The 27,282-nt window shown below is 40.4% G+C and overlaps 1 protein-coding gene across 1 annotated transcript in view; it reads right to left on the reverse strand.

Moving 5' to 3' along the window:
- Positions 1–780: 780 nt before the first annotated feature.
- Positions 781–27,282, reverse strand: part of LOC134578473 (5-hydroxytryptamine receptor 3A-like) — a 34,541-nt gene continuing 8,039 nt past the window's right edge. Inside the window, exons 4-5 of the mRNA XM_063437472.1 lie at positions 14,513–14,716; positions 781–1,902 (exon numbers count right to left, since the gene is read on the reverse strand). Of these exons, the coding sequence (XP_063293542.1) occupies positions 1,637–1,902; positions 14,513–14,716 (470 nt within the window). The 3' untranslated portion in view covers positions 781–1,636. The remainder of the gene's footprint in view (positions 1,903–14,512; positions 14,717–27,282) is intronic.

The following is a 27,282-nucleotide window of genomic DNA, read 5'->3' on the forward strand; positions in this document are numbered from 1 at the left end:
CAGTAAATTGTTAGGCCACTTACTCTGTTGGTCCAGTGCTATCGACTGCTGGGAGCAACATCACCTTCTCCTTCCTCCAAAAGAAAGCAGATCCCACAGGGGCTTACAATGCAATATCCTGCTGCCTTCCTCAGAAGCTTCCTTAAATATTGCAGTGTGAAGGAGCATCCATCTGATGCATTGCAGTGTGAAGGACCTGGCCGACTGATGCATTGCAATGTGAAGGACATGGCCCACTGATGCATTGCAGTGTAAAGGATCTGGCCCAATGTTGCACTACAATGTGAAGGAGCTTGCCCCCTGATGGATTGCCGTGTGAAGGAGCTTGCCCCCTGATTTTATGCAGTGTAAAGGAGCTTGCCCTCTGCTTTATTGCAGCGTGAAAAAGCTGGCCCCCTAGTGTTTTGCAGTGTTGTTAGTCAAGTAGCCAATACCCTCTGCAATAACCTTTTCCAATAAAGCAGTCTGAAGCCATTGGAAGTATAGGAAGACGCCTTTATTGCAATAGAGAGAAAAGTAGTAAAAACTGATTCTGAGAGACAGAGAGCTTGAAATTTTACTTAACTACGAGTTATCGGTTACGCAGGAATGCTTAGTTACTATCCTCTTTCTACAAGTTCTATCTATATATATATATATATATATATATAATACAATACACAAAGCCTTTGTTAGCTTTTATCTTGGGTGGGTGCAGTAACATCTGTTGAGGGGTAACAAATAAAAACTATATTTGGCAGCAAGCAACAAGTTAAAAATAAATTGCTGATCACAGAATTTTGCCCATTAACCCTCCTACTACGACACAGCAAGCTTATCCAATATATCAGTTGGATTATACTGTTTGCATTTCAGCATTATTTAACTATATGGATATTTTCCACAGTGTGAAGGAGCAGCTGAATGGGGTATTGCCCTGTTAATGAGTGGCCGCCTGATTAAAATCGGTGTGAAGGAACTGGCCCACTGATGTATTGAAGTGTGAAGGTACAGCTGTCTGATTTATTGCAATTTGAAGGGCCGGCCCCCTGACTTACTGCAGTGTGAAAGAGCAGGCGCCTGAGATATTGCAATGTGAAGGAGCAGGCACCTGATATATTGCAGTGTGAAGGAGTGTCCACCTGAAGTATTGTAGTGTGGAGGAGTTTCATCCTAATGTATTGCAATGTGAAGGAGTGTCCGTCTGATGTTTTGCAGTGTGAAGGAGCTGCCGTCTGATGTATTGCAGTGTGAAGGAGTGTCCGTCTGATGTTTTGCAGTGTGAAGGAGCTGCCGTCTGATGTATTGCAGTGTGAAGGAACAGCTGCCTGATGTATTGCAGTGTGAAGGAACAGCTGCCTGATGTATTGCAGTGTGAAGTGGTGTCCATCTGATGTAATCCATTGTGAAGGAGCAGGCAGGCAGATACAGTTCATGTCCTTCACAGATACAACCTTTACCCCACGACTTTCAACATTTAATGCAGGTGATCCCCTCATCCTCCGGCACTGTATGTAATATTATCTGATGCTTGGCACCTATGCTGGAGCTCTCTTCCCCTTCCCCATATCTGCACCTGTGCAAGGAGCTTAATTGTTATAATAAGATTTAATAAAAAAAAAATACAGATTTGCACCCAGAAGACTTTACCCTAATATTATTTCGCCCAAGAAACAATCAGAATGATAAACACAATGAGTACAAAAAGTAGATAAATGATAAGGACCAGGCGATCTATCACTACTGCCACTGTATACCACTCTGACTCTGTAACCTCCTTGTTAATGGACTTCTTCCACTCTTCATGAAACTTAACAATCTCTGCTAGAATCTTCTTTAGAAGCTTCACCTGCAGGTTCACTTTTATTTTAGGATGAGATTTCTTCTTAATGACATCAGGTTGTAAATGGATCCTGTAAAAATCTGTGAACATGAAAAATAAATCAATGTAAGAAAATAAATACACAGTGTGAGATCTCTCATCCTATGCCCTATACTGGAATATAATTACCCACATTTGTGTATGTTAGCATGTGTTCGTGAATATTCCTGTTAAAAAGTTAAATCCAATAAACCACAAGAAAAATAACAATTAAATATCTAACCTAAATGTTTGGTTGAAATAGATATCAACACCTGGGCAATTCATTGCCAAAACAGCTTATTAAAGCAAAACAATAAGATCATGCCCTTGCCATTTCACTGCTCAATTCTCTCAGTTTAGGAGTTAAATCACTTTGTTTATAGAACCCTAGCCACAGCTTCCCTGTATGTAATCTACACAGTCCTCCCTACACATTTCCTCTAAATAAAATTATGCATAAATGTGCACACTGTTTAATTTAGAATTTCTTAACTCCTCCTCTGTTAATAGCCTGCAGAAGCCTCACTTGTGTGCTTAAAGGGAAACTCCAGTGCCAGAAAAACGATCCGTTTTTCTGGCACTGGAGGGTCCCTCTCCCTCCCACCCACCAATCCCCGGTTACTGAAGGGGTGAAAACCCCTTCAGTCACTTACCAGGGGCAGCGACAGGTCCCACGTCGCTGCTTCCTCCTCCCCCGCCGCTCCTCCTTCTGGTTACGTCGGCCGGTGGGCGAGACTGATCTCGCCCGCCGGCCGAGGAGACCTAATGCGCATGCGCGGCAATGCCGCGCATGCGCATTAGCGCACCCCATAGGAAAGCATTGAAAATGAATTTCAATGCTTCCCTATGGGGAATAGAGCGACGCTGGAGGTCCTCACACAGCGTGAGGACGTCCAGCGACGCTCTAGCACAGAAAACCTGTGCTATGAAGCAGGAAGTGTCCTCTAGTGGCTGTCTAATAGACAGCCACTAGGGGAGGACTTAACCCTGCAAGGTAAATATTGCAGTTTTAAAAAAACTGCAATAATTACACTTGCAGGGTTAAGGGTAGTGGGAGTTGGCACCCAGACCACTCCAATGAGCTGAAGTGGTCTGGGTGCCTGGAGTGTCCCTTTAAAGTCCAATTAATAGAGCAATAGATAAAAAAAAAATCACATTCTAAAGTAAACCCCTGTGCTATCAGATCTGATTGGAAACAAATAAATCATGCAACCTGTGTGTGACAGGCAGGGGAGGTGTGGTTAGTGCTGCATAAACAAAAACAACAGTGATTTTTTTTTTTTAAGTGTCGCAAAGATGAAATATTTTATTTTTCAGTTTAATTACTTGGATGGTATTTTGGCTCTTTTGATTACTGAAAACAATCTCGGACACCTGTGATAACTATCAATCTCGGACACCTGTGATAATTAGATTGCCAAGTGAGCCCAATTTAAGGAAAAACTACTAAAGGAGGGTGTTCCACATTATTAAGCAGAGCACCATTTTCATGCAATATGGGGAAGAAAAAGGATCTCTCTGCTGCCGAAAAGAGTGAAATAGTTCAATGCCTTGGGCGAGGTATGAAAACATTAGATATTTCACGACAACTTAAGCGTGATCATCGCACTATTAAGAGATTTGTGGCTGATTCAGAGCACAGATGGGTTTGTGCAGATAAAGGCACATTGAGGAAGATTTCTGCCAGATCCATGCATCGGATCAAGAGAGCAGCTGCTAAAATACCATTACATAGCAGCAAACAGATATTTGAAGCTGCTGGTGCCTCTAGGGTCCCACGGACATCAAGGTCCTCCAGAGTCTTGCAACTGTGCATAAACCTTCTATTCGGCCACCGCTGACCAATGCTCACAAGCAGAAAGAGCTGCAGAAAAATACATGAAGACTAAAACAGTCCTGTTCACTGATGAGTGCCGTGCAACCCTGGATGGTCCAGATGGATGGAGTAGTGGAGGGTTGGTGGACGGCCGCCCTGTTCCAACAAGGCTGCGACGTCAGCAAGGTGGTGGTGGAGTCATGTTTTGGGCCAGAATTATGGGAAGAGAGCTAGTCGGCCCCTTTAGGGTCCCCGAAGGTGTAAAGATAACCTCTGCAAAGCATGTGGAGTTTCTGACTGACCACTTTCTTCCCTGGTACAGAAGGAAGAACTATGGTTTCCGTAATAAAATCATCTGCATGCATGATAATGCACCATCTGATGCTGCAAAGAATACCTCTGCATCAATGGCTACTATAGGGATAAAAGGAGAGAAAGTTATGGTATGGCCTCCATCCTCCCCTGACCTCAATCCTATTGAGAACATTTGGAGCATCCTCAAGCAAAAGATCTATGAGGGTGGGAGGCAGTTTACATACAAACAGCAGCTCTGGGAGGCTATTCTGACATCTTGCAAACAAATTCAAGCAGAAACTGTCCAAAAACCCACAAATTCAATAGATGCAAGACTTGTGAAGCTGCTATCAAATGTTCTATGTTAAAATGTAACGTGACCTGTTAAAAATGTTTAAAAAGTTAAAATGTTGTTATAAGTTTGATTGAAATAGCTTTTGATTTCAGTAAATATGCTGCAAGCACAACAATGACAATTTTCAGTTCTTTACAACCTATAAAGTGTTTTGAAACGTACTGTGCGTAATAATTTTGAACAGTGCATTGTAAGTTTTTTATGTAAAAAAAAATACTGTTATCATTAGGAGGTTTGTTCAATAAAATTTGAATTGTACTCTTAATAGTTGATAACATGAGAATTATGCTGCCTGTTATTTACATCAATTATTTAGGTAAATGAGAAAAAATATCATCTGCATAATAATTTGGAACAGGGTGTACTGTTATAGGCAAATGCAAATATTACAAGTTTTAGAATGAAATGTAGTTTTATTTAATAAAATATCTAAAAAGACAAAACTTTATTGCTTCCAAGACAATCCTTATTTTATATTGTATTATTGTATTCTCAATTATTCATATATATTTTAGATAGAGGATCTCGTACTAACCATACAATAGTTTAGCTAAGATATCTGTATGGTTAGCCTTGCTAAGTTCTATGCTTTAAGACGTTATAGTAGTAAATAAGGGAACCGGCTGCGGTTACACTATCTTTATGAATTATAATAGCAAATAACCCATATAGTACCTTAGTTACAGCCTTACGACATGTGTGACATGTCATGATTCCCTTTTATTCCAGACGTTTGGTCCTTAAGGGGTTAAAGGGACTTATCACAAACCATAATTAACTAGACTTGATAAGTTATGCACATTCATTTAGATACTTGCTACTTTGTCAAAATCTACTGTGAAGGCTGTATGTATGTTGGTTGTTGCATTAGTTTTTAACCTTTTACAATATTGATGAGACGTTTACTCGGCTATCGGTTTGTTCAGGAATTATAGGCAGCAACTAGCTTTATAAGACTTGTAGAGATACAATATGCCTTATATGCCTTATAAACTATCATGCAGGTATACCATAAAGTGCCTTAAATACCCCTTGAGTACTTAATTCAAACCATAATTATGGCATGGCTAGGCTGAATAAATTTGACATTCGTTTAAATGCTCTTAACCGTGTTGCGTCCTTACAGTTTTCGATTTATTTATAGTGTTATTTTACATAAAGGACAACAGTTATCTTTATAAAGTCTTAAAATGATATACTGTGTCTTGCAGATTATCGTAGAAAATGTACCCTAAAGTACCTTAGTTACAGCCTTAAAGAGACTTATAACCCATCATAATTCACTGGACTTGGTAAGTTTGATTCATTTGGATATTTGCTGCTTTTATCAAGACCTACTGTGAAGGCTATGTGTTGGTTATTGCATTAATGTTTAACCTTTTGCGTTATTGATAAACTTACACATAATTTAACACTTCAATCACTTAACCATGGTACATTAGCTAAGTTATTGGTTTATTTAAGTATTATTTATCATATAGGGCAGCAGCTAGCTTTATACAACTTGAAGGGGTATAATGTGCCTTATAAACTATCATGCAGGTATACCATAACGTGTCTCAAATGCACCTTGAGAGCTTAAAACAAAATCATAATTATGACATTCGTTTAGATGCTTGCTGCTTTGTTGAGTCCCGTTATGAGGGCTGTATGCTGGTTATTGCATTAGCTTTTAACCATGTGCCATTCTAGGTTCAGTGTCCGTGTTTGATCTGATGGCAATTCCGGTTGCAGTCCTGGGAGTTATGATGGCAATAATTCCCACTCACAGAGCTATGGTTATGGTTAGTTATGGCTTCATCTAGGGTTTGCGAAACCAGCATTTTTGTTGGGTAGCCCCATCTATATCTCAGTCCATTAGATCGCAGTTTGTTGATAACGACTTGAAATTATTTTCTATTCCGGAGTGTTGCAGGGGAAATGTCCCCAATATTTTTAATGGAGCTGTAGTCCTCTGGAGGTAGAGTATTATTTTGACTTGCTCGAAGCACCATGTCTTTCACATGGAAGTATTGGGCTCTAAGGAGCACATCTCTAGTGACATTATCTGGCAGATGTTTCGGTTTAGGCACTCAATGCACTCTATCCACGAGGAGCATATCTTTGGCTACCTCTGGAACATACGCTCAAAATAGGCCTCGAACATAATTTTGCAGGTCTACCTGACAAACGGCTTCTGGAACCCCTCTAAGCTTCTGATTGTTTCTTCATGCTCTATCCTCTACATACATCATCTTGGCTTTCATGATTTCATTCTTTTGCTCTAGTGACTGCACTTGATCAGCCAAATCGTTATGAGCCAAAGCATATTCCTCCATTTTGATTTCCAGATGGGAAATTCAGCAACCAATCTCCTGTTCTTTTTTTTTTTTTTTTCAATTTATTGGCTGTAGTTAGCCAGGAAGAGATTAATTTTATTGATAGCACTTCTAGAGATTGAGTAATGTAAGATTTTGTTATTCATTCTGTGGGTAATACCAAATAAGGCTCCATCAATTTCGACATTTCCAACGTCTCCAGCATAATGAACAAGATCCCATGTTTTCCTTATAGAGGTCAGATGCTCATCCAGAGTGGGGATATCTGTGTCAGAGAACACAGATGGTAATACAGTAGGGTGGAGACTATATACAACATAAAAAGGAGTACGTTTGGAAGAGTTGTTCTGGAAATTCCGCCCAGGGCAAGAGGTAAACTCAATTATCCTGGGAAGCATTAACGAAACAACGTAGAAATACTTCCAGAGACTGATTTGCCCTTTCAGCAGCCCCATTAGTTTAGGAATGATAAGATGAAGAAAACGACAGGTCAATACCCAATTCTTTACAAAAAGATTTCCAGAATCGAGAAATGAACTGAGAACCTCAGTCAGAAACAATATTTTGAGGAATCCCATGTAACCTCACTATTTCCTTAATAAAAATCTGAGCAAGGTCTTGTGAGGAAGGTAATTTTTTAAGCGGGACAAAATGGTCCATTTTAGAGAATTGATCTATGACCATGAGTATAGTGTTATAACTCTTTGAGACAGGCAACTCCACAATGAAGTCCATGGCTATATGACACCATGGAATGAGAGGCACAGGCAGCGGTTGTAACAAACCACATTTCAATTTGTATGGAACCTTAGAGACAGCACAAGTATGGCAAGTATTGACATGAGAGGGCCTTAAGAGAGGGCCACCAAAACTTTTTGGTTCTGGTTACCGCTGAAATGTTTTTGCGTGTACCTGGATGCCCAGCTGTAACGTTATTATGAAACATAGCAAGAATCGTTCTTCTTTCAGCTTCAGGAATGAACAGGAAACCTGAAGGTTTATTGCTAGGTGCCTGAGGTTGAGCCGCGATTATGACACCAAGAAGAGGTGTGGACAAAGAAAGATAATAGTTACATAGTTACATAGCTGAAAAGAGACATGCATCCATCAAGTTCAGCCTTCCTCACATTTGTTTTTTTGCTGTTGATGCAAAAGAAGGCAAATTCTATGAATTGATTTATTGTATAATTGTGTTAAACTTTGTTAATTACTTGTTAATCACTTTTATTCCTATAAAAATTGATTTATGCATGCACTTGGTTGCTTGACAAAGACCTTATAGTTTGAAACGTTGTGAGTGGCAGTGGGTTCAATAAATTTGCCTTTTTGTCTCTTGGAGTGCCAGGACCTTTCTTCTAATTTCTAAGTATTTGGTCCCTGGTACTGGGACTGGCCTGGTTGCACCCAGATACACAATACTTGGGATTGAGTGCAGTTCCACATTTCTACTACAACTACATTTTAAGTAAAAACACAACCAGGATCCTACACAACTACATTCTATTGGTATATAATTAGTTAATGTGAATTGGAGAGGAGATGATTTAATTAAAAAAATGGGGCAGGTTGAGATGAAGTGGATTTTTTATTTAAATACCTTACTTCCTGGCGGTCTTAATAGGGATTTTGAAATATGCCATTTTATTTAATTAAATTTTTTAATGATTTAAATATCCTTTTTTATCTACATTTATTAACTTAACCCCTTAACGCCGTTATGGCGTTCTATGCCGTCGCTGCTTTAAAGCGCTTTAAAGCCGTTGCGGCGGCATAGAACGCCGTAACGGCTTGCAGCCCCAGGAGGTACTGTGTACTCACCTCCGCCGCGATCCTCTTCTGGGGGGCTGCCTGAGAGCCCAGGCAGCCCCCCTCCAGCAAATCAGGCCCCCGGGGGCCATGTGATCGCTCTCAAAGAGCGATCACATGGCCCCCTATAGCTGGCTATGGATCTGCCAGCAGGGGGACTGTCTAAAATATTAGACAGTCCTCCTGCTGGTAGGTAGTGTAAAAAAAAAAATATTAAAATGTTATAAAATAAATTAAATGCCTTTTTATATACCGTATATACTCGAGTATAAGCCGACCCGAATATAAGCCGAGGCCCCTAATTTTATCCCAAAAAACTGGGAAAATTTATTGACTCGAGTATAAGACTAGGGTGGGAAATGCAGCAGCTACTGGTAAATTTCTAAATAAAATTAGATCCTAAAAAAAATATATTAATTGAATATTTATTTACAGTGTGTGTATAATGAATGCAGTGTGTGCGTATGTGTGTGTGTATGAGTGCAGCGTGTGTGTATGAGTGCAGCGTGTGTGTATGAGTGCAGCGTGTGTGTATGAGTGCAGCGTGTGTATGAGTGCAGTGTGTGTATGAGTGCAGTGTGTGTGTGCATGAATGCAGTGTGTGTGTGCATGAATGCAGTGTGTGTGTGTATGAATGCAGTGTGTGAATGCAGTGTGTGCAGGGCCGGTGCAAGGATATTTGCCGCCGTAGGCAAAAAAAATGTTGCCGCCCCCTCGCCCCCCATATGTCCTGACTTCCCCTCCTCCTCCCTCAGTGGTCCTTACCTCCCCACCCCCGTGTTCCTTCACCCCCCCCCCAGTGGTCCTGACTCACCCCTCCCCTAGTGGTCCTTACCCTCCCCTCCCCTAGTGGTCCTTACTTCCCCCTCCCCTCCCATAGTGGTCCTTATACCCCCCTCCCTCCATTAGTGGTCCTTATCCCCCCTCCCTCCATTAGTGGTCCTTATCCCACCCCCTCCCTCCCATAGTGGTCCTTATCCCACCCCCTCCCTCCCATAGTGGTCCTTATACCCCCCCTCCCTCCCATAGTGGTCCTTATACCCCCCTCCCTCCCATAGTGGTCCTTATACCCCCCCCCCTCCCATAGTGGTCCTTATACCCCTTTTTTTTGTTATTATTAAAAAAAAATTATTATTATTAATTTTTTATTATTATTTCGTATTTTATTTATATATTTTTTTTTCGTCCCCCCTCCCTGCTTGATATATGGCAGGGAGGGGGGCTCTCCTTCCCTGGTGGTCCAGTGGCAGTTCAGTGGGGGGGAGAGGGGGGCTGGCAGAGCTGTACTTACCTGTTCTGCAGCTCCTGTCAGCTCTCTCCTCCTCTGCGCCGTCCGTGCAGCTCCTTCTATCAGCTCACACTGTAAGTCTCGCGAGAGCCGCGGCTCTCGCGAGACTTACACTGGGAGCTGACCGAGGCGCTGAACGGACGGCGCGGAGGAGGAGAGAGCTGACAGGAGCTGCAGAACAGGTAAGTACAGCTCTGCCAGCCCCCCTCTCCCCCCAGTCTGTATTATGGCAATGCAAATTGCCATAATACAGACCTTGACTCGAGTATAAGCCGAGTTGGGGTTTTTCAGCCCAAAAAATGGGCTGAAAAACTCGGCTTATACTCGAGTATATACGGTAAATATATAAAATATGTATATTATATATATAATATATATACATATTATATATATGTAACGTCATACATAATGTATTTTAATATTAATATTAGTATATATATTAGTATTAAAATACACTTAGAATGACGCTACATATATATAATATGTATATATATTATATATATAATAGATCTACATATATATATTATATATATATATATATATATATATACACGTATAATTACAATAATAAATAAATAAAATAATTAAATAAATAAATAAAATATTGAAACAAAATTTAAAATAAATTATATATTCATATGTAATTTCATTCTAACTGTATTTTGTTATTAATATATATATATATATTGGAAACAGAATACACTTAGAATGACATTCTATATATATCTATCTATATATAAAATACAAATAACCGCAAATATATATAGAGATAAATACATATAATTACATAAAAGATTACATTAGTATACACGTATAATTTATATACCTATAAATGCATATATATTAAAATTCTACGTGTATATTTAAGTAATTTTTTAACATAATTATGTCATTTGATTAATTAAAATTTGATTGACATGCCTGACAACACAGGGAGAAAGTGCAGAGAATTTAATTCGCAAGCACTATATTTGACCCTTTAACTCTCCAAGACACCATAAAACCTGTATATAGGGGGTACTGTTTTACTCGGGAGACTTCGCTGAACTCAAATATTAGTGTTTAAAACTGGTAAATTGTATTACAACGATGATATTTTAAGTAAAAGTTACGTTTTTTGCATTTTTTACAAACAAAAGGCACTTTTATGGACTATATTATTGTTGTAAAATGTATTACTGTTTTAAAACACTAATATTTGTGTTTAGTGAAATCTCCCGAGAATATGGTGTTATGGTGTTTTGGAAAGTTAGAGAGTCACGAATAAGGCTTGCATTTCATTTTTTTGACATTGAAATTTGCCAGATTAGTTATTGTTGCCTTTGAGACGGTATGGTAGCCCAGGAATAAGAATTACCCCCATGATGGCATACCATTTGCAAAAGTAGACAACCCAAGGTATTGCAAATGGGGTATGTCCAGTCATTTTTAGTAGCCACTTAGTCACAAACACTGGCCAAATATTAGTTTTTTGCTTTTTTCACACAAAAATAAATATGAACGCTAACTTTGGCCAGTGTTTGTGACTAAGTGGCTACTAAAAAAGACTAAACATACCCCACGTTCAATACCTTGGGTTGTCTACTTTTTCAAATGGTATGCCATTATGGGGTAATTCTCATTCCTGGGTACCACACTGTCTCAAAGGTAACATTACTAATCTGGCAAATTTCAATTTGAAAATGGAACATTCTATATTTGACCCTGTAACTTTCCAAAACACCATAAAACCTGTTAATGGGGGGTACTGTTGTACTCGTGAGACATCGCTGATTACAAATATGTGCATTTTGTTGCAGTAAAACCTAACAGTATTATGACATTTACAGCTAAAATGTGATTTGGAACTGCAAATTAAAAAAAAAAATTAAATTTCTCACAGTTGTTTTAAATTTTATTCCTAATAAATTGTTTCATATACAAATATTTTATAGGAAATGAAAGCCCTGTTTCTCCTGAACAAAATGATATATAATAAGTGTGGGTGCATTTAATATGAAAGAGGTGAATTACGGTTGAACAGACATATAGCGCAAATTCCAGTTTTTGTTTACGTTTTGTTTTGATCAGAACGTGTACTATTGACTCCGTCCTGAAGGGGTTAATATATGACCTTTTAAAAAATATATATATTTGTAAACCAGGGAATGAGGATTGATCATCAATATTTTTGCACATATAATACACTTTAATAATATTGAGATGAAAATGTCACCAATATAAATATTATTTAATATTTTATCTCTAATCCCCAAGTACAAATATAATTTAGCTTTTTTTCTCTAAAATTAGTCCACTACCGAACAAAATGGACTATTTTAAATGACTATTTTATAGATTTGACATATTGGAAACATTTGTCTTTTAGATTTGTTAGATACCAATTGTATATAACTGATACCAATGCATTTTGTTTTCTCTTCCCTCCCCCCCCCCTTCTGCTTCTGTGATCTTTCAAGGTGAGAATATATACATAGATTGCCGATGTAAGGACATGCCATTATTTTCACTACTTACCACATCCTAAATGGCAACTGTGATGAAAATGGGAAGTGACGTCTTGCAATATAGCATCACATCACTTCCAGTGAGATTTGTAGGTATGTGCCCATAAGGACAATGGCGGCAACGGAATCGGAAGTGGCGTGATAGGGACATCATGTCACTTCCGATTATTTCAACTAATTGGAGGTGTGTAACCCAACCTCCCATCACCCTGAACTTTCGATTGGAGGAGGACGTACAAACCCAAACAGCTTAAAAACAACAACAAGGAAGTAAGTGAATATACGGATTGTAAAAGCCCACTGCACGTGGGCGAAACACATCTCGGATCTCAAGTTATTTTAGACATTCTGCACTTTTTAAATCTGTCCATTATTTTTTAAATTCCTTTTATTTGTAAAGTTCCAATAAATTTTAATATATTTTATTGGTTTTGTCCACTTCCTGCTGCAAAGAAGGGAAGGTGTACCCTAAATAAACATCCAGACTTGCAATCCAGAGCCAGGCTCTTATTGGCTCTTAAAGAGTTGAGCACAATCATCATCACTTCTCGCTATATCTATGTATTTATACGTAATACACTCGAGATGTTTTCTTTTTATCTCGTTCCTTGAGGGTATATATCACGGTAAAAGGGTTCAGTGTCACCAACAAAACTACTGTTGATGTGATTTGAGCCTGTCCTCTAGAGGCTCTCATCAATGTGAGTTGATCAACTTATAATTAAGTCCTGTGTTTATACAATCTTTTGTGGATTTACACTATAGTATCTTATTCTGTGTCTCCCTACATGTATCGAGTGTACGTGTCAAATTTACACCCTATTTAAGGGGAAGTGTATATTAATTTCTATGCTCTACACAGTGCTCCACTCCTTTTATTAGTATAGCTTTGGGCTCCAACTCACATCTTACTGATTTGTTGTGTTCACTACGTTATATAGTGGGAGTAAGAGGAACTCACATGAAGCTGTAGTGGTTCTGGTGACTAGTGTATCTTTCAAAATTAGATTTTTCTCATTGAAAATGACTGTCTCCTAACTTTTTTAGCTGGCTCCTAGATTCCAAAGAATTTTTTCAAGCCCTGGTAAGCAAAGTACAATCATCAGGGCTAGGTTCCCAGAGAGTGACTAGTTCTTGGGGCTCAAGGACAAATCGGGCTTAAGAGCATTTCACTAGCCCTAGGGCCAAAATAACAATGTTTTGTTTTTTTCCATGGCAGGATATAGTGGTGCTATACTTGGTCATGAAGAAAATCTGTATTCAGACACAATGACATGTGTGCATAACTGTGATGCGGAACAGGACATCAACAATGATTAGAGAACAATATATATTTTACATGTCCCTATGTTGGCCCTCTATCAACTATAAAAAACAATTTTAGTACCTATAAATATAGCTGGCGATCATAATACTGGGATTTAACTAACAACATTTCCAATCATGACCTGCAAGTAAAATCCTAAAAGTTTTATTCATTAAATAATTCCAATATTTTTTAAATATTATTTTCAAATCTCTGAATGTTTGTTTATCCAACATATCTAGCCAACAGCTGCTAGTCAAGAGATAAACCAACCTAACTGATAACCTGCATTGCCTGCAGTAATGGTGGAAGTTACTGTCTAGCAGTGTAGCACCCAACAATCTTAGGAATGCTGGTGGATGTTGGACATATATCTTGATAACGTCCTGAGATTAAAGGCTCCACGCTAAACACACTACACAGTGCCAGTTACACTCTGCATTATGGTTTTTAATGCACAACGTGACATCATCCACCATGCTGTACGAGATTTGACAATATGGTCTGCCTGTTGATACAATATGGTCTGCCTGATTCCTCTTCTGCAACTGCCATAAAAACAAATCAGTAAGTCCTCAGTGAATACTATCCCAGGACCTATATTTTACCCTACCCTTACTTTTTGTGTCGCTATACCCCACTCCATCTAGTATGTAAGCTCATTGAGCGGGGCCCTCCATCCCTCTGTTCCTGTGTGTCCAACTTGTCTGGTTACAAATATGTGTCACTTAGTCCATCCTTTGTACAACGCTGCATTTTGTTGACATTATAGAAATAATATCGAATTTCTAATAAAAATATATATAGCTTAATCTTAATCCCTGGTAGGTGATGATGCATAGCTGTGCAAGATAAGAATGGGAGTGGGTTGATTAGTGTTGCGTGTACCTTCATAGGCATTCTTCATTGTCATACCAAATACCAACTACCCTGTGTCCTGGTGACCTGAAAGTTGACAATTGTCCCTTTTTCTACTCACATTTATTCTTTGAAATGGCCATTTCCAAATCTGTAACATCTTTTACTTTGACACGCAGCACATATGCCAGATTATTTAGCAAGTAAGTCTTTATCCATTTTGGTATCTTATATTGTTTAGAAGATAATTCCATCACGTAGGAAGCCAAAACACACCCAGCTATACTGAAAATCATCAGAGCCATACAGGCACAGCAGAATATACCTGTGTAAACAACAAACGGCAGGGTTATTGTCAAAACATACTCTATTATTTTCTCTTATATTTTTGCTTTTGACTTAAAGGAACACTGTAGGGTCAGAAGCGCAAACGTGTATTCCTGACCCTATAGTGTTTAATTCACTATTTAGCTTGACCCGCTTACTCCCTTTAGAAAATGTTAAAACTCACCTTATTTCCAGCACCGTGCTGGTCCACATACGCTGGCCCCGCCTCCAATCTGCCTCCTTGGTGACATCATCAGAATTGACGATTTTCAGCCAATCCAATGCTTTCCCACATGGATTGGCTGAAATCAGCTGAAATCGGCAAGCCCTCGGAAATTGTCTAAAATCGCCCAGAATGCAAAATTGGTGGGTGCAAATGCTGTTTTGGTCAATCAGCACCTCTTCATCAATTGAATCTCGATTAAATGTAGAAAACATGTCCATCCCACTATGACGTACAGAATTCTACAGAGATGCAATTCTGCTATAGAAATATATGTGGGCAGATAAATTGGTGATGGCACTTATGCAGAGGTCAAAATATTGGCCGGTGGATTAGTGTCAAAATGCCCTGCAATAACTCTCCCAGAAGGGAATAACCCTTAAATGTAAAATAGATAAAGAGGAGGAGGTGGGACTGGAGAAAGTCCCTAAGGTGGAGAGTTAATAGTGAAAGATGGGGAGTCCCTACCTTTTAATAATCCTAAGGGGAAACAAAATAGGGAGGGAATAGGACAGGTAAATCAAGGGTTAGGAGTGTGCCAGCAATCAAGGGACAAATAGTATTACAGGTGCCCCCTTAAATGGGAAGGCTACCTGACTATGTCCTTAACTTGAATAGCTCCCCTTAACCGGAACCCTTATAGAGGGATCTAAGGTAATAGGAGAAACTTGCTGCCATGGACGGAGGTGCAGAGAAGGGAGAATCCTCTACAGGGGGACACACAGAGGTCCCAATATTAACCTTAGCAGGAATGCTGAGTAGAGAGGACTGACCCTAAGTACCTCGGCACTATATGGAAGCCACTAGTGCCTACTATAACCAGAGTCCCTTGAATAGCTCCCCCTCACCGAAACCCTTATAGAGGGATCTGAGGTAGTAGGAAAGGCTTACTGCCAGTGGACAGAAGTGCAGAGAAGGGAGAAGCCTCTACAGAGGGACACCCAAAGGTCCCAAACTTAACCTTAGCAGAAATGCTGAGTAGAGAGGACTGACCCTAAGTACCTCGGCACTGTATGAAAGCAACTAGTGCCTACTATGACCAGAGTCCCTGCCTGTCCTAATAGCTAAAAATAAATTAAATTAAATTAAATCAAATCCATTAGTGCTACCAAAAAAGTGCTAGTAAATAAATGAAATAAAGAAAGAAGTCTAGCTTGACGCGCGTTTCAGCATGCCGTCGTCAGGAGCAATGAACTGTTTGGGTTCCCAGTAATGGTTTAAATACCTCTCTATGTAATCGTTCCGTAAGTGTTGCCGGCTGTGTATACCACGTGGTCCGCCGTGCTTCCTCGGTGCTCATTGGTCTATCCCTGTTGCTAGTCCCTCCTCTCGATGTTGATTGGTCTGACTCATTGTTGGTCCCTCCTCTTGCTAGCCGCGTCATCTGACGCGGTTCTAGTCATGCGGGAGGGGTATGGAGCTTCAGTTCATTGGTGCTCAGCCCGTCTATCACATCTCTAACACGCCCTGTTAGTGGTTGCGTCATATGACGCGGTACCCGACATGGGCCGTGGGATGTGATAATGGGACTATCGGCAAAGCCCATATGTGGGGGATAAAGGAGTAATTTAACTCCTACAGCATGAATCTGGAGGCTAAATGATTTGGTGTTGTAGTCAGTATGTACAATATATGAGAGGTACTGGGTATGTCACAATGATTGTGATATAACTGGTTATGGTGCTAAATGCATCCATCAAATAAGGCACAAGAGTAAGTGATTATAAGTTCTATAGATCATCTATAGGGATGGAACAAAAAGTAGTTACCTGTGAAATGGTAACAGAGGTATAACCATAAGGGGGAAGACATATAGTTCTTAGTAGAGATATGTACAAAGTATACATGTAATGTGTTTATTTACAGTGACGAAGTGACGGAGGAGGTAGGGACTCCCCATCTTTCACTATTAACTCTCCACCTTAGGGACTTTCTCCAGTCCCACTGATGTAGAATTATTAAAAAAAAACCTTTATTAAACCTGTATTAAATTTCTCCATTAACTCCATCTAACTTCATTATATGACAGATTTTCCTAACAGCATTTAGAATATTAGACAGAGAATCTATTTTCTAGAAGAATACGACTAACACCGGAATTATCAAGTTCCTGTAATATGTAACAATGTATACCATAGCTAGCCCATGCTAATGAAATGTCCATTCTCTAAAAAGCCTGAGAAACTAACCTTGAAGCTAAAACGGTGCCAAGTACTCAAAATGGCTGGCTGCCAGATTCCCCCTCCCATCGAGTGAGCCTCGTGCTAAAGAGCAATGGCGACTGAATCTCAGTCTCATCCTTGTCAGAAATGACGACATCCCATGATGGGAGGATGCCCCACTAGCCACTCAAACCCCTAAGCCAATTACTAATATAGATGGGAGGGCATTTAACTTACCACTTAATACATAGACCAATTAATGATGTTTATTTGTTGTTATCTTGATATTCTATGATGATGTAATATTGCCTTTAAAAGGGTCTGCATACCCGCTTTTTAACCAGATGCCATTAAATTTTCTGAAGTTATTTTAACCTGAACTGCATGTGTCAGTGTGAATTTACTTCTGCGTATACGCAATTTAATCATCTCAGATTTGGACAGGAACAGATAGTCATTCAAACATATTTGTTTGCTTAAAAGAATCCTTTGTCACCACCTCCTCCCCTTTATCTATTTTACATTTAAGGGTTATTCCCTTCTGGGAGAGTTATTGCAGGGCATTTTGACACTAATCCACTGGTCAATATTTTGACCTCTGCATAAGTGCCATCACCAATTTATTTTCATTTTTCAGGTGTTATGCACCATATTTAGCCCTGTTTCATCCTATCTACGAGACAACGTTATTTTAGGATTTGAGATAGATCATTTGAACTTATGGCTGGCTTCCTTACAAATAAAATAGACCACAAACAATGGTGTTCAGATGCAGACAGCATCTTCTCCACTAATTCCCCCTTACAGGCTCTACCCCCTGTGGACATACAAAGTGGCTTTAACAAATTAACCAAAATCTTTAAACAACAAATTAAAACGAGTTGGGAGATCTCTACTCTTGAGACATATATTTTGAAAAAGATCATCCCAAGGGGACTTAGAGTCCTTGTCCCACCATCTAGGAACATTGAAATAGAGGGTTTTACACGGGAATGGGAAGATGCAGCCGCAACATGTTCCTCAACATTCATGTCTATAGTGTGTAAATACGAGACCATAAATCTGACAAATATTCAAAAAACTCTAGATACTGAGATTGAGAATATTCAGAAGTTCAAGGAGGATCCCCAATTTCAAAGCCTAGAAGTAAAACTAAAGAATAATTTAGATAGATTCTCCTATCAAATCAAAATCAAGAAACATCACAAATTTGTAAGAGATACTACAGATTTTGAAACAGGGAGAGTCTATCGCCAGACAAAAAGGAAAGTGAGAATTGATTCGGACCACTTCAGTACCTCTGAATATGAATCCACTGATACTGAGGGCGAATCCATAACCACTAACCCAATACCAATTGAGCCAAAAAGCATACTAAGGAAGGGTGTTGATTTTTTAGGGCTAAGACAGGCAGACGAACTCCAATGTCCCAGAACAAGACAAGCACTGAGAGGCAAGGATCAGCAGAGACAACGACGCCAATAACCAATGACCTAAGGATAATTAATCTGTCCTCATTTATACTATCAGACATACAACGTAAAACCCTCTCAAAAGGCTTGTCTTTTGTACCTACACCTGTCTTTAATAAATTCATTTGGACAAAAGACCTGCACCTGTTCGCTCGAAAACTGGCCCTACAGAAATATCATACACATAAAAAAGAACTTAAAGCATCCAGCCTAGGCCTGACAATCAAAGATATGGATTGCCTGGATGCTTTAGTTGAACTTCTTGACTCTAATAACCCCAATGTCAGTGATATCCCAATCACTCACCTTGCACTCAAGAGTCGCTTCACACCTCATATAAAAGACTACAAGAATATTGCGGTCTTCTTGGAAATGGTGTGTAGGGCAATTGAAGAAGCTGAACTAGGGACCATGTGTATTGAATCTCTTGGCAACCTCACTAGGACAGAAAAAGTAGCACTAAAAGAACTTAAAGAGAATGACCAATTGGTGATCAAACCATCAGATAAGGGCGGTAATGTGGTCCTTATGGATCACTCTAACTACATACAGATGGTACAGAAATTATTAGACGATAGGGAGACCTACCAAGTATTAAAACACGACCCTACAACTCAATTTCTTGCCGAAATTAAAACTATGTTGAATCAGGCCCTAACTGATAACCTAATTACCAAAAACGAATTTGAATTCATGCTAGTGAGACAACCCATACTATCAACCTTTTACAGTCTACCTAAGGTCCATAAATCCCTAGACAACCTGTCGGGTAGACCGATTGTATCTGGATGCGGCAATTTGACCCAGAATCTTAGCATTTTTCTGGATAAGATTTTGTCACCTATTGTCTCCAAGTTGCCATCGTATATAAGAGACACGAAACAAATGCTCAGTTTCCTTAAGGATATCTCCATGCAAGACCAGGCACTACTATGCAGTCTGGATGTAGAGTCACTATATAGCTCTATACCCCACATACAGGGAATTAATAACATTAGAACCATCCTGGAACAAGAACTACAATCCCCGTCTGCCTATATTGAACTTATCTCTAATATACTTAGAACAATCCTTACTAAGAATATTTTTCTCTTCAATGGTGTAGTCTATCAACAAATCAGGGGGACTGCGATGGGTACATCTTGTGCCCCGTAGTATGCAAATCTCTACTTGGGCACCTGGGAAAACTACATTAGTTCTTCTCCACATTTGAGCCATTTCATGGCAATGGTCTTTTGTTGGAAGCGCTATATAGATGACGTGCTTATTATTTGGACCGGCACTGCACAAGACTTCAAAACTTTTGTAAATCTTCTAAACAGAAATGATCTTAATCTTAAATTCACCAGCGAGATAGGGGGTAAACTACTTAATTTTCTGGACATTACCATAGCCATTTCCGAAGGGGGCATTGCAACAACCCTCTTCAAAAAGCAAACAGCCACTAATAGCCTTTTGAACTGGCATAGTTACCACCCTCGCCCTCTTAAAGCTGGCATACCAATAGGGCAATACCTAAGATTAAGACGCAACTGCTCTTCTGTGGACGGTTACAAAATCAAAGCATGGGAACTCAGACGTGCCTTTAAGGACAAGGGTTACCCCAATAGGGTCTTACGTAAAGCCTATAGCCGAGCAATCGGCACCGAACGTGAGTCCCTTTTGATTGATAACAAGATACAAGGTCAAGATCAAAAACTGATCCGCTGCATCGCCCCATATGATGAAGGGTGGGACTTCATGATGAGCACCCTGAAGCGGTACTGACCCATCCTGACTTCTGACCCTCAAATTAAACAGGTAGTCACCACTTTTCCCTCGTGACGGCACGCAGGGGAAAAAACTTACGTGATACTTTGGTACAGAGCCATCTTGCCCCCCTGAAAAGAGGAGGGAACAACTACCTACCAAAGGGGTCGTACAGATGTGGACACTGTAGCGCATGTCAATTCATTAATTTAAAATCTAAAAACTTCACAGACAGCAACAACAAGGAAATTTTTCCCGTACGCTCATTTTTCAACTGCAGGACAGAAGGGGTAATCTACCTACTCACCTGTTCATGGTATGAAATACGTGGGTAAAACGTTCAGACCCTTTAAACTAAGAATCAGAGAACACGTCAACTCAGTCAGAAGACCCCTGGAAACTCCAATCTCACGTCACTTGAAAATCCATCATCAAAACTCAGCGAATAAGTTAAAATTCATAGGGATCGAACACATCCCACAGACTCAACGGAAGGGGGATTGGGATACGAAACTAAGACAACGCGAATCCTATTGGAGTTATAAACTTAAAACCCTCTCCCCCGTAGGTCTGAATGAGGGCTTCTCTTTCTCAGCCTTCCTTTAAACACCTTACCTATCTCTATCCACCTCTCATTTTGGATGTTTTAATGATGGTGATTCCCACCAGTCCTGTTGTTGGACACAAATTCGTCACTGTAAATTAACACATTACATGTATACTTTGTACATATCTCTACTAAGAACTATATGTCTTCCCCCTTATGCTTATACCTCTGTTACCATTTCACAGGTAACTACTTTTTGTTCCATCCCTATAGATGATCTATAGAACTTATAATCACTTACTCTTGTGCCTTATTTGATGGATGCATTTAGCACCATAACCAGTTATATCACAATCATTGTGACATACCCAGTACCTCTCATATATTGTACATACTGACTACAACACCAAATCATTTAGCCTCCAGATTCATGCTGTAGGAGTTAAATTACTCCTTTATCCCCCACATATGGGCTTTGCCGATAGTCCCATTATCACATCCCACGGCCCATGTCGGGTACCGCGTCATATGACGCAACCACTAACAGGGCGTGTTAGAGATGTGATAGACGGGCTGAGCACCAATGAACTGAAGCTCCATACCCCTCCCGCATGACTAGAACCGCGTCAGATGACGCGGCTAGCAAGAGGAGGGACCAACAATGAGTCAGACCAATCAACATCGAGAGGAGGGACTAGCAACAGGGATAGACCAATGAGCACCGAGGAAGCACGGCGGACCACGTGGTATACACAGCCGGCAACACTTACGGAACGATTACATAGAGAGGTATTTAAAACATTACTGGGAACCCAAACAGTTCATTGCTCCTGACGACGGCGTGCTGAAACGCCGAAACGCGCGTCGAGCTAGTCTTCTTTCTTTATTTCATTTATTTACTAGCACTTTTTTGGTAGCACTAATGGATTTGATTTAATTTAATTTAATTTATTTTTAGCTATTAGGACAGGCAGGGACTCTGGTCATAGTAGGCACTAGTTGCTCTCATACAGTGCCGAGGTACTTAGGGTCAGTCCTCTCTATACTCAGCATTTCTGCTAAGGTTAATTTTGGGACCTTTGGGTGTCCCTCTGTAGAGGCTTCTCCCTTCTCTGCACTTCTGTCCACTGGCAGTAAGCCTTTCCTACTACCTCAGATCCCTCTACAGGGGTTTCGGTGAGGGGGAGCTATTCAAGGGACTCTGGTTATAGTAGGCACTAGTGGCTTCCATATAGTGCTGAGGTACTTAGGGTCAGTCCTCTCTACTCAGCATTCCTGCTAAGGTTAATATTGGGACCTCTGTGTGTCCCCCTGTAGAGGATTCTACCTTCTCTGCACCTCCGTCCATGGCAGCAAGTTTCTCCTATTACCTTAGATCGCTCTATAAGGGTTCCGGTTAAGGGGAGCTATTCAAGTTAAGGACATAGTCAGGTAGCCTTCCCATTTAAGGGGGCACCTGTAATACTATTTGTCCCTTGATTGCTGGCACACTCCTAACCCTTGATTTACCTGTCCTATTCCCTCCCTATTTTGTTTCCCCTTAGGATTATTAAAAGGTAGGGGCTCCCCATCTTTTACTATTAACTCTCCACCTTAGGGACTTTCTCCAGTCCCACCTCCTCCTCTTTATATGTGGGCAGATATATGTTGTTTGCCATAGAAACATTTGTATACATGCAGTGGCATACCTACCACAGTCGCAGGGGTTGTAGCTGTGACCGGGCCCTTCACTCCAGTGTGCCTGGCCGCACCTGCGACAGTGGTCTACCACAACTTCAAGGCCGGTGCACTGCCGCATTGGACTGAGCCCCGCGGTCACTGGGTGACTGCTGGGAGGGGAGCGCTGTATTGTGTACTGTTCCTCTCCTGTCGGTCTCTCTGTGTGTAGTGCTCACTGAGAGAGAAAATTCCTGTCAGACTGGGTACCCCTCAGTAGTGATGTCCCAAACTGTCCGCCGAACCGTTCGCGAACTGTTCGCCAGCGAACAATAGCGTGTTCGCGGTGGGCGAACATACGCGATTTCCGGTCCGCCCCCTATTCATCATCATTGAGTGAACTTTGGCCCGGGACCTCACAGTCAGCAGACACATTCTGGGAGGGAGGGTCTGCTGCTGATTGGCTGGAATGTGTCTGCTGACTGTGAGGTTCCGGCGGACAGTTCGGGACATCACTACCCCTCAGCCACACTACACAGTCATAAGGTACAGGAGAAGAGCGGATACAGAGTGAGTGAGGGCTGGATGGGAGGCTGAGAAAGGGATTTTGTGTTGGATGGGGGTGAGAGAGGGAGTGAGGGGGGTTAATGAGGGCCATATGGGGGGTGAAGGAGGTTAATGAGGGCTGGATGGGGGGTGAAGGAGGTTAATGAGGGCTTGATGGAAAGTCAGAGAGGGAGTGAGGGCTGAATGGGGATGAGGGGGGTTAATGAGTGCTAGATGGGGTGAGAGAGAATGAGGTAAATGTGGGGGTGAGAGAGGGAATGAGGCAAATGGAGGGGCTAGGGGAAGAGCAGGGGAATTAGACACATGGAGGAACTGAGGGGGTGTAATACTTGTGGAAAATGTATTTGGAACTCAACCGCAGGTGATTGAAGAGATTTGACACTGTCACTAAGAAAGAATATTTATTGAATACAAAATTTTGCTTTGGCAATCTTCTAGTGTAAAGAGATTCTAAAATGATAATACATGAGCAAATATAATCTTGCAGTTAATTGCTTCAATCTGAATAACGTTTGGCAAAATTAAATTAAATAAGGCAACTCCTTAATTAGGAACATATATAAAGGGCTTTTAACTTCAGCAATAACAACACAAAGCTAATTCTTCATAGAAAATTTAGGTTCTGGCAGAAATAAATAGGAGATAAGTAGCTGAATCCCAGAGGTCAGACAATTATATTCCTTCTTATGCTTCCCAATAACTTCAGGTTTGAAACAACTAATAATACCAAGAACTGGAGAACGTATTTTGCTTACTGTGAATGATGTGGATTGAAATCCAATGGGTAGGGAAATGAAACACATGGAGAGGCTGGGGGAAAATGAGACACATAGAGGGGTGAAGAGGAAAATGAGACAATTGTAAAAGCTGGGGGATGGAATAAAACACATGTTGGGGGGCCCCAGGGCAATTTTTGCACCGGGTCAGGTGGTTTCTAGTTACGCCTTTGTATACATGCTTAAAATGTAGAACATGTAGTGTACATCAAATGTTTGCTAGGCATTGTGGAATAAGACCCTTTTCAGAAGTCCATTTCCCCAACTGCTGGTTAGTTGGTGTAACGGCACCCCGCAAGCATAAAAGGGGTTAAAGCGCCGTTTAGAAGATCTTCCCCTTCCAGAGACACAGGCACAGCTACTGCAGAACCCCAAACTCCCAAACAGGATACAAAGTAGCACTCCAAACTCCTGAACTGGAACCTCACGAGTAGCTGCTAGCAATCAGTCTCTAACAGCATACAGTAAATCCCCCCAAGAATGAGACAAAGCTCTGTGTTGAGGGTCAAGCAGTGAAAAGACAAAGCTGTGGGTTTATTGTTCTTATATACACATTAGTACCACCCACAGGGTTTTGGAAAACAACCAATAAACATGTACAATACACTCAGACACTCCCACACAAAATCCTCCCTTCTGCCTGTGATACAATTACCTTACACAATGGGTTAATGTAATTTATCACAGGCAGGAAAAATTCACTTTTTATACATACACTGTAACTTTAAAAAATGCATCATATTCACATAAATATTCAGAATCAGCATACTTTAAATATAAACATAACCAAAATTCAGCCAATTCCATCCAGGGGTTAAAAAGTTAAGGGAAAGTCCTATTTGACCAAATGAAGCATGGCTTTTCTGCCCAAAACCAGTTCCACAGAGTCTTCTATCCTGGAGATAATTGGGAAGTAATCCAATTATCTCCAAGGACAGAGGCAAAACTCCATTAGCCACATGGCAGACAAAGGACAATAAAAGACATAAAAATACATACTGTTACATTTATAACATAGAACATACACATTCTACCTATCCCCAGATAGCTTAGATCTGAGCGCACATTATTACCGGATGGTGCCCAGATCACATACATACAGTTCAATCGCCATGGAGCCAAAGTCTTTCATACAGTCTTTCAGTATACGGCTGGGCTCCATGGCATAGCTATCTGGGGTAGCATGGCTTTAACAGTCCGCAGAAAGGCACGAATAAACCTTTCTGCAGGTAAAATAAAAGTTTAAAATGCAGGACCATAGTCGAAAGGGAACAGGCGAGCAACCAGGCCTCTCCAGTGGACAGTGGCGAGGTTGGTTCCACCACAGTTGGAGCTAACCACAAAAATCGATTACACAGAACCGATATAATGATATCTGATCTTCTGATCAATACTGCCCACAAGAGTCTGAAAAGAGAGGACACAGACTGAAAGGTTCACCTAATCTATCTATACTAATTCTAATCATATCACTCTCTGTAAAGTCATACAATGTGAGTAGGATATTACTTTGACACAGAGGGATTTAGATAGATTGGGGGGACTGGGCGCTCAAAGGGCAGATTACATTTTATGCAGCTAATTTCAAAGTTATTCACTTCGGAGTAAAGAATGCACAAGCAACGTACATCCTAAACAGTAGTAAATTAGCGATAACAACATATGTGATGGATTTGGGAAATGTTATAGACAACAAACTAACCACTAACTCTTAGATAGGCGTTTTAGAGTAGCCTTCTTAGTTGTGAATTTTTACATGTCTGAGTGCGCCGTAACTAGTTTTTCTGTATGAATTTTGGTCACTGCGGCAGCACCTTTCATGCATAATGCATCTTTCGGGTGTGCCCCCAATCTCTCCTTTGTGCAAATATATTTGGAATCCAGACCAGATTCCTTTGGGGTTAAGCACCCCGCCCAGGCCCCCCAGCTTCTGAGACCTCTTTAGAGGTGGCCACAGGTGTGTATAAATAGGAGGAGTTTTATAGTCTTGTCACTTTTATTATTTTCTTCATGCAGCACAGAGATTATCTGCAAATGTGAGTATACTCATTCAAGCACCAACACTTTAATTGTTTAGTTGTTACACTGTTTTTAATTGCTTTTATCACTCTTTATTGTATACTCACTTTGCTCTTACAAAGAAATTAATTTAATACACTGTTGCTTATGTTTAGCACTAGTACTATTTAATTTATCTCCCACATTTTTGTTATTAGCGTAGGACCCACTGATATTGGGGTACTTTGAAGCAGTAGTGGGCTTAACATCATATGGCCATATGGTGGAACTAAATCCCCATATTTATTCTCTTAGATAGGCGTTTTAGAGTAGCCTTCTTAGTTGTGAATTTTTACATGTCTGAGTGCGCCGTAACTAGTTTTTCTAGACAACAAACTAGGCAACAATGTGCAATGTCAGTCAACAGTTGCAGTCTAGTAAGGTATTGACATGAATAAAAAGGGGTATTAATTCTCAGAATGATAATATAGTTTTGCCTTTTTATAAATCAATGGTTAGACTACACCTTGAATATGCTGTGCAATTTTTCAGCACAGAACTATAAGGGTGTTGAATTCTCTACCTGAAGAGGTAGTTTTATCAGAGTCTGAGAAATATAATTTTTTGGAAAGTGCTGTCAATTTTTGTTTGCTTTTTGTTGGATTAACATCAAAAACAGATGTGAGAAAGGCCAAACTTTATGGAAGTGTCTCTTTTCAGCCAGTTTTATTTTTTTCCTTTAATTTCTAGCTAAAATACATGGATACGTCTATTATTCCGGTGCTCTTATATTCCATAAATACATGTATATAAGTATAAATATACAATATTACATGGTCAGCCTCTTGCAAGTGCCCTAGTAAGTCAACCTGTAAGTGCATTCCTCTCCGATTAACTTTTGTTAGTTAGGGGAAATGTGTCTGTTCTAATACATATGCTTGCCAGAAACAAAAATCCACTGGAAATTAGTATACTGTGCATAAATCAATTGCTTTATCAATTGTGGAGTGTACCTTATTTATACCTTATACCACGACTGCTTAGAACATGGTGAAAGAAAAAAAAAACAGACTTCAAAATCCTTTTGCATAGTTAATTCACACAAATCATACCTTTATTGGGGGCGTGACTAGCTGAGCTACTGAGCGGTCGCACACTTGCAGAGCTCCCGCTCCAGAGGCCCAAAAAAACGGCTTTAATTACCGCAACAGAGCTCAAATACTTACCTCCTCGATACCCGGAACACCCCTCCGAGAGAGATGGGAAGAAAGCATTGAAAAACAGCCCAAGCGGAGGGCCAGAAACATACAGACATCAGGCTGTCCTTCTGCAGGCCGCCGCAGAAGGCCCGAACACACATGGCGCCTGCGGAGCCACGCAGCTCGAGTGACTCAGAGCTTTCATGGGAGGATGA

This window comes from Pelobates fuscus, chromosome 12 (genome assembly GCF_036172605.1).
Source record: "Pelobates fuscus isolate aPelFus1 chromosome 12, aPelFus1.pri, whole genome shotgun sequence".
Taxonomy (NCBI): Eukaryota; Metazoa; Chordata; class Amphibia; order Anura; family Pelobatidae; genus Pelobates; species Pelobates fuscus.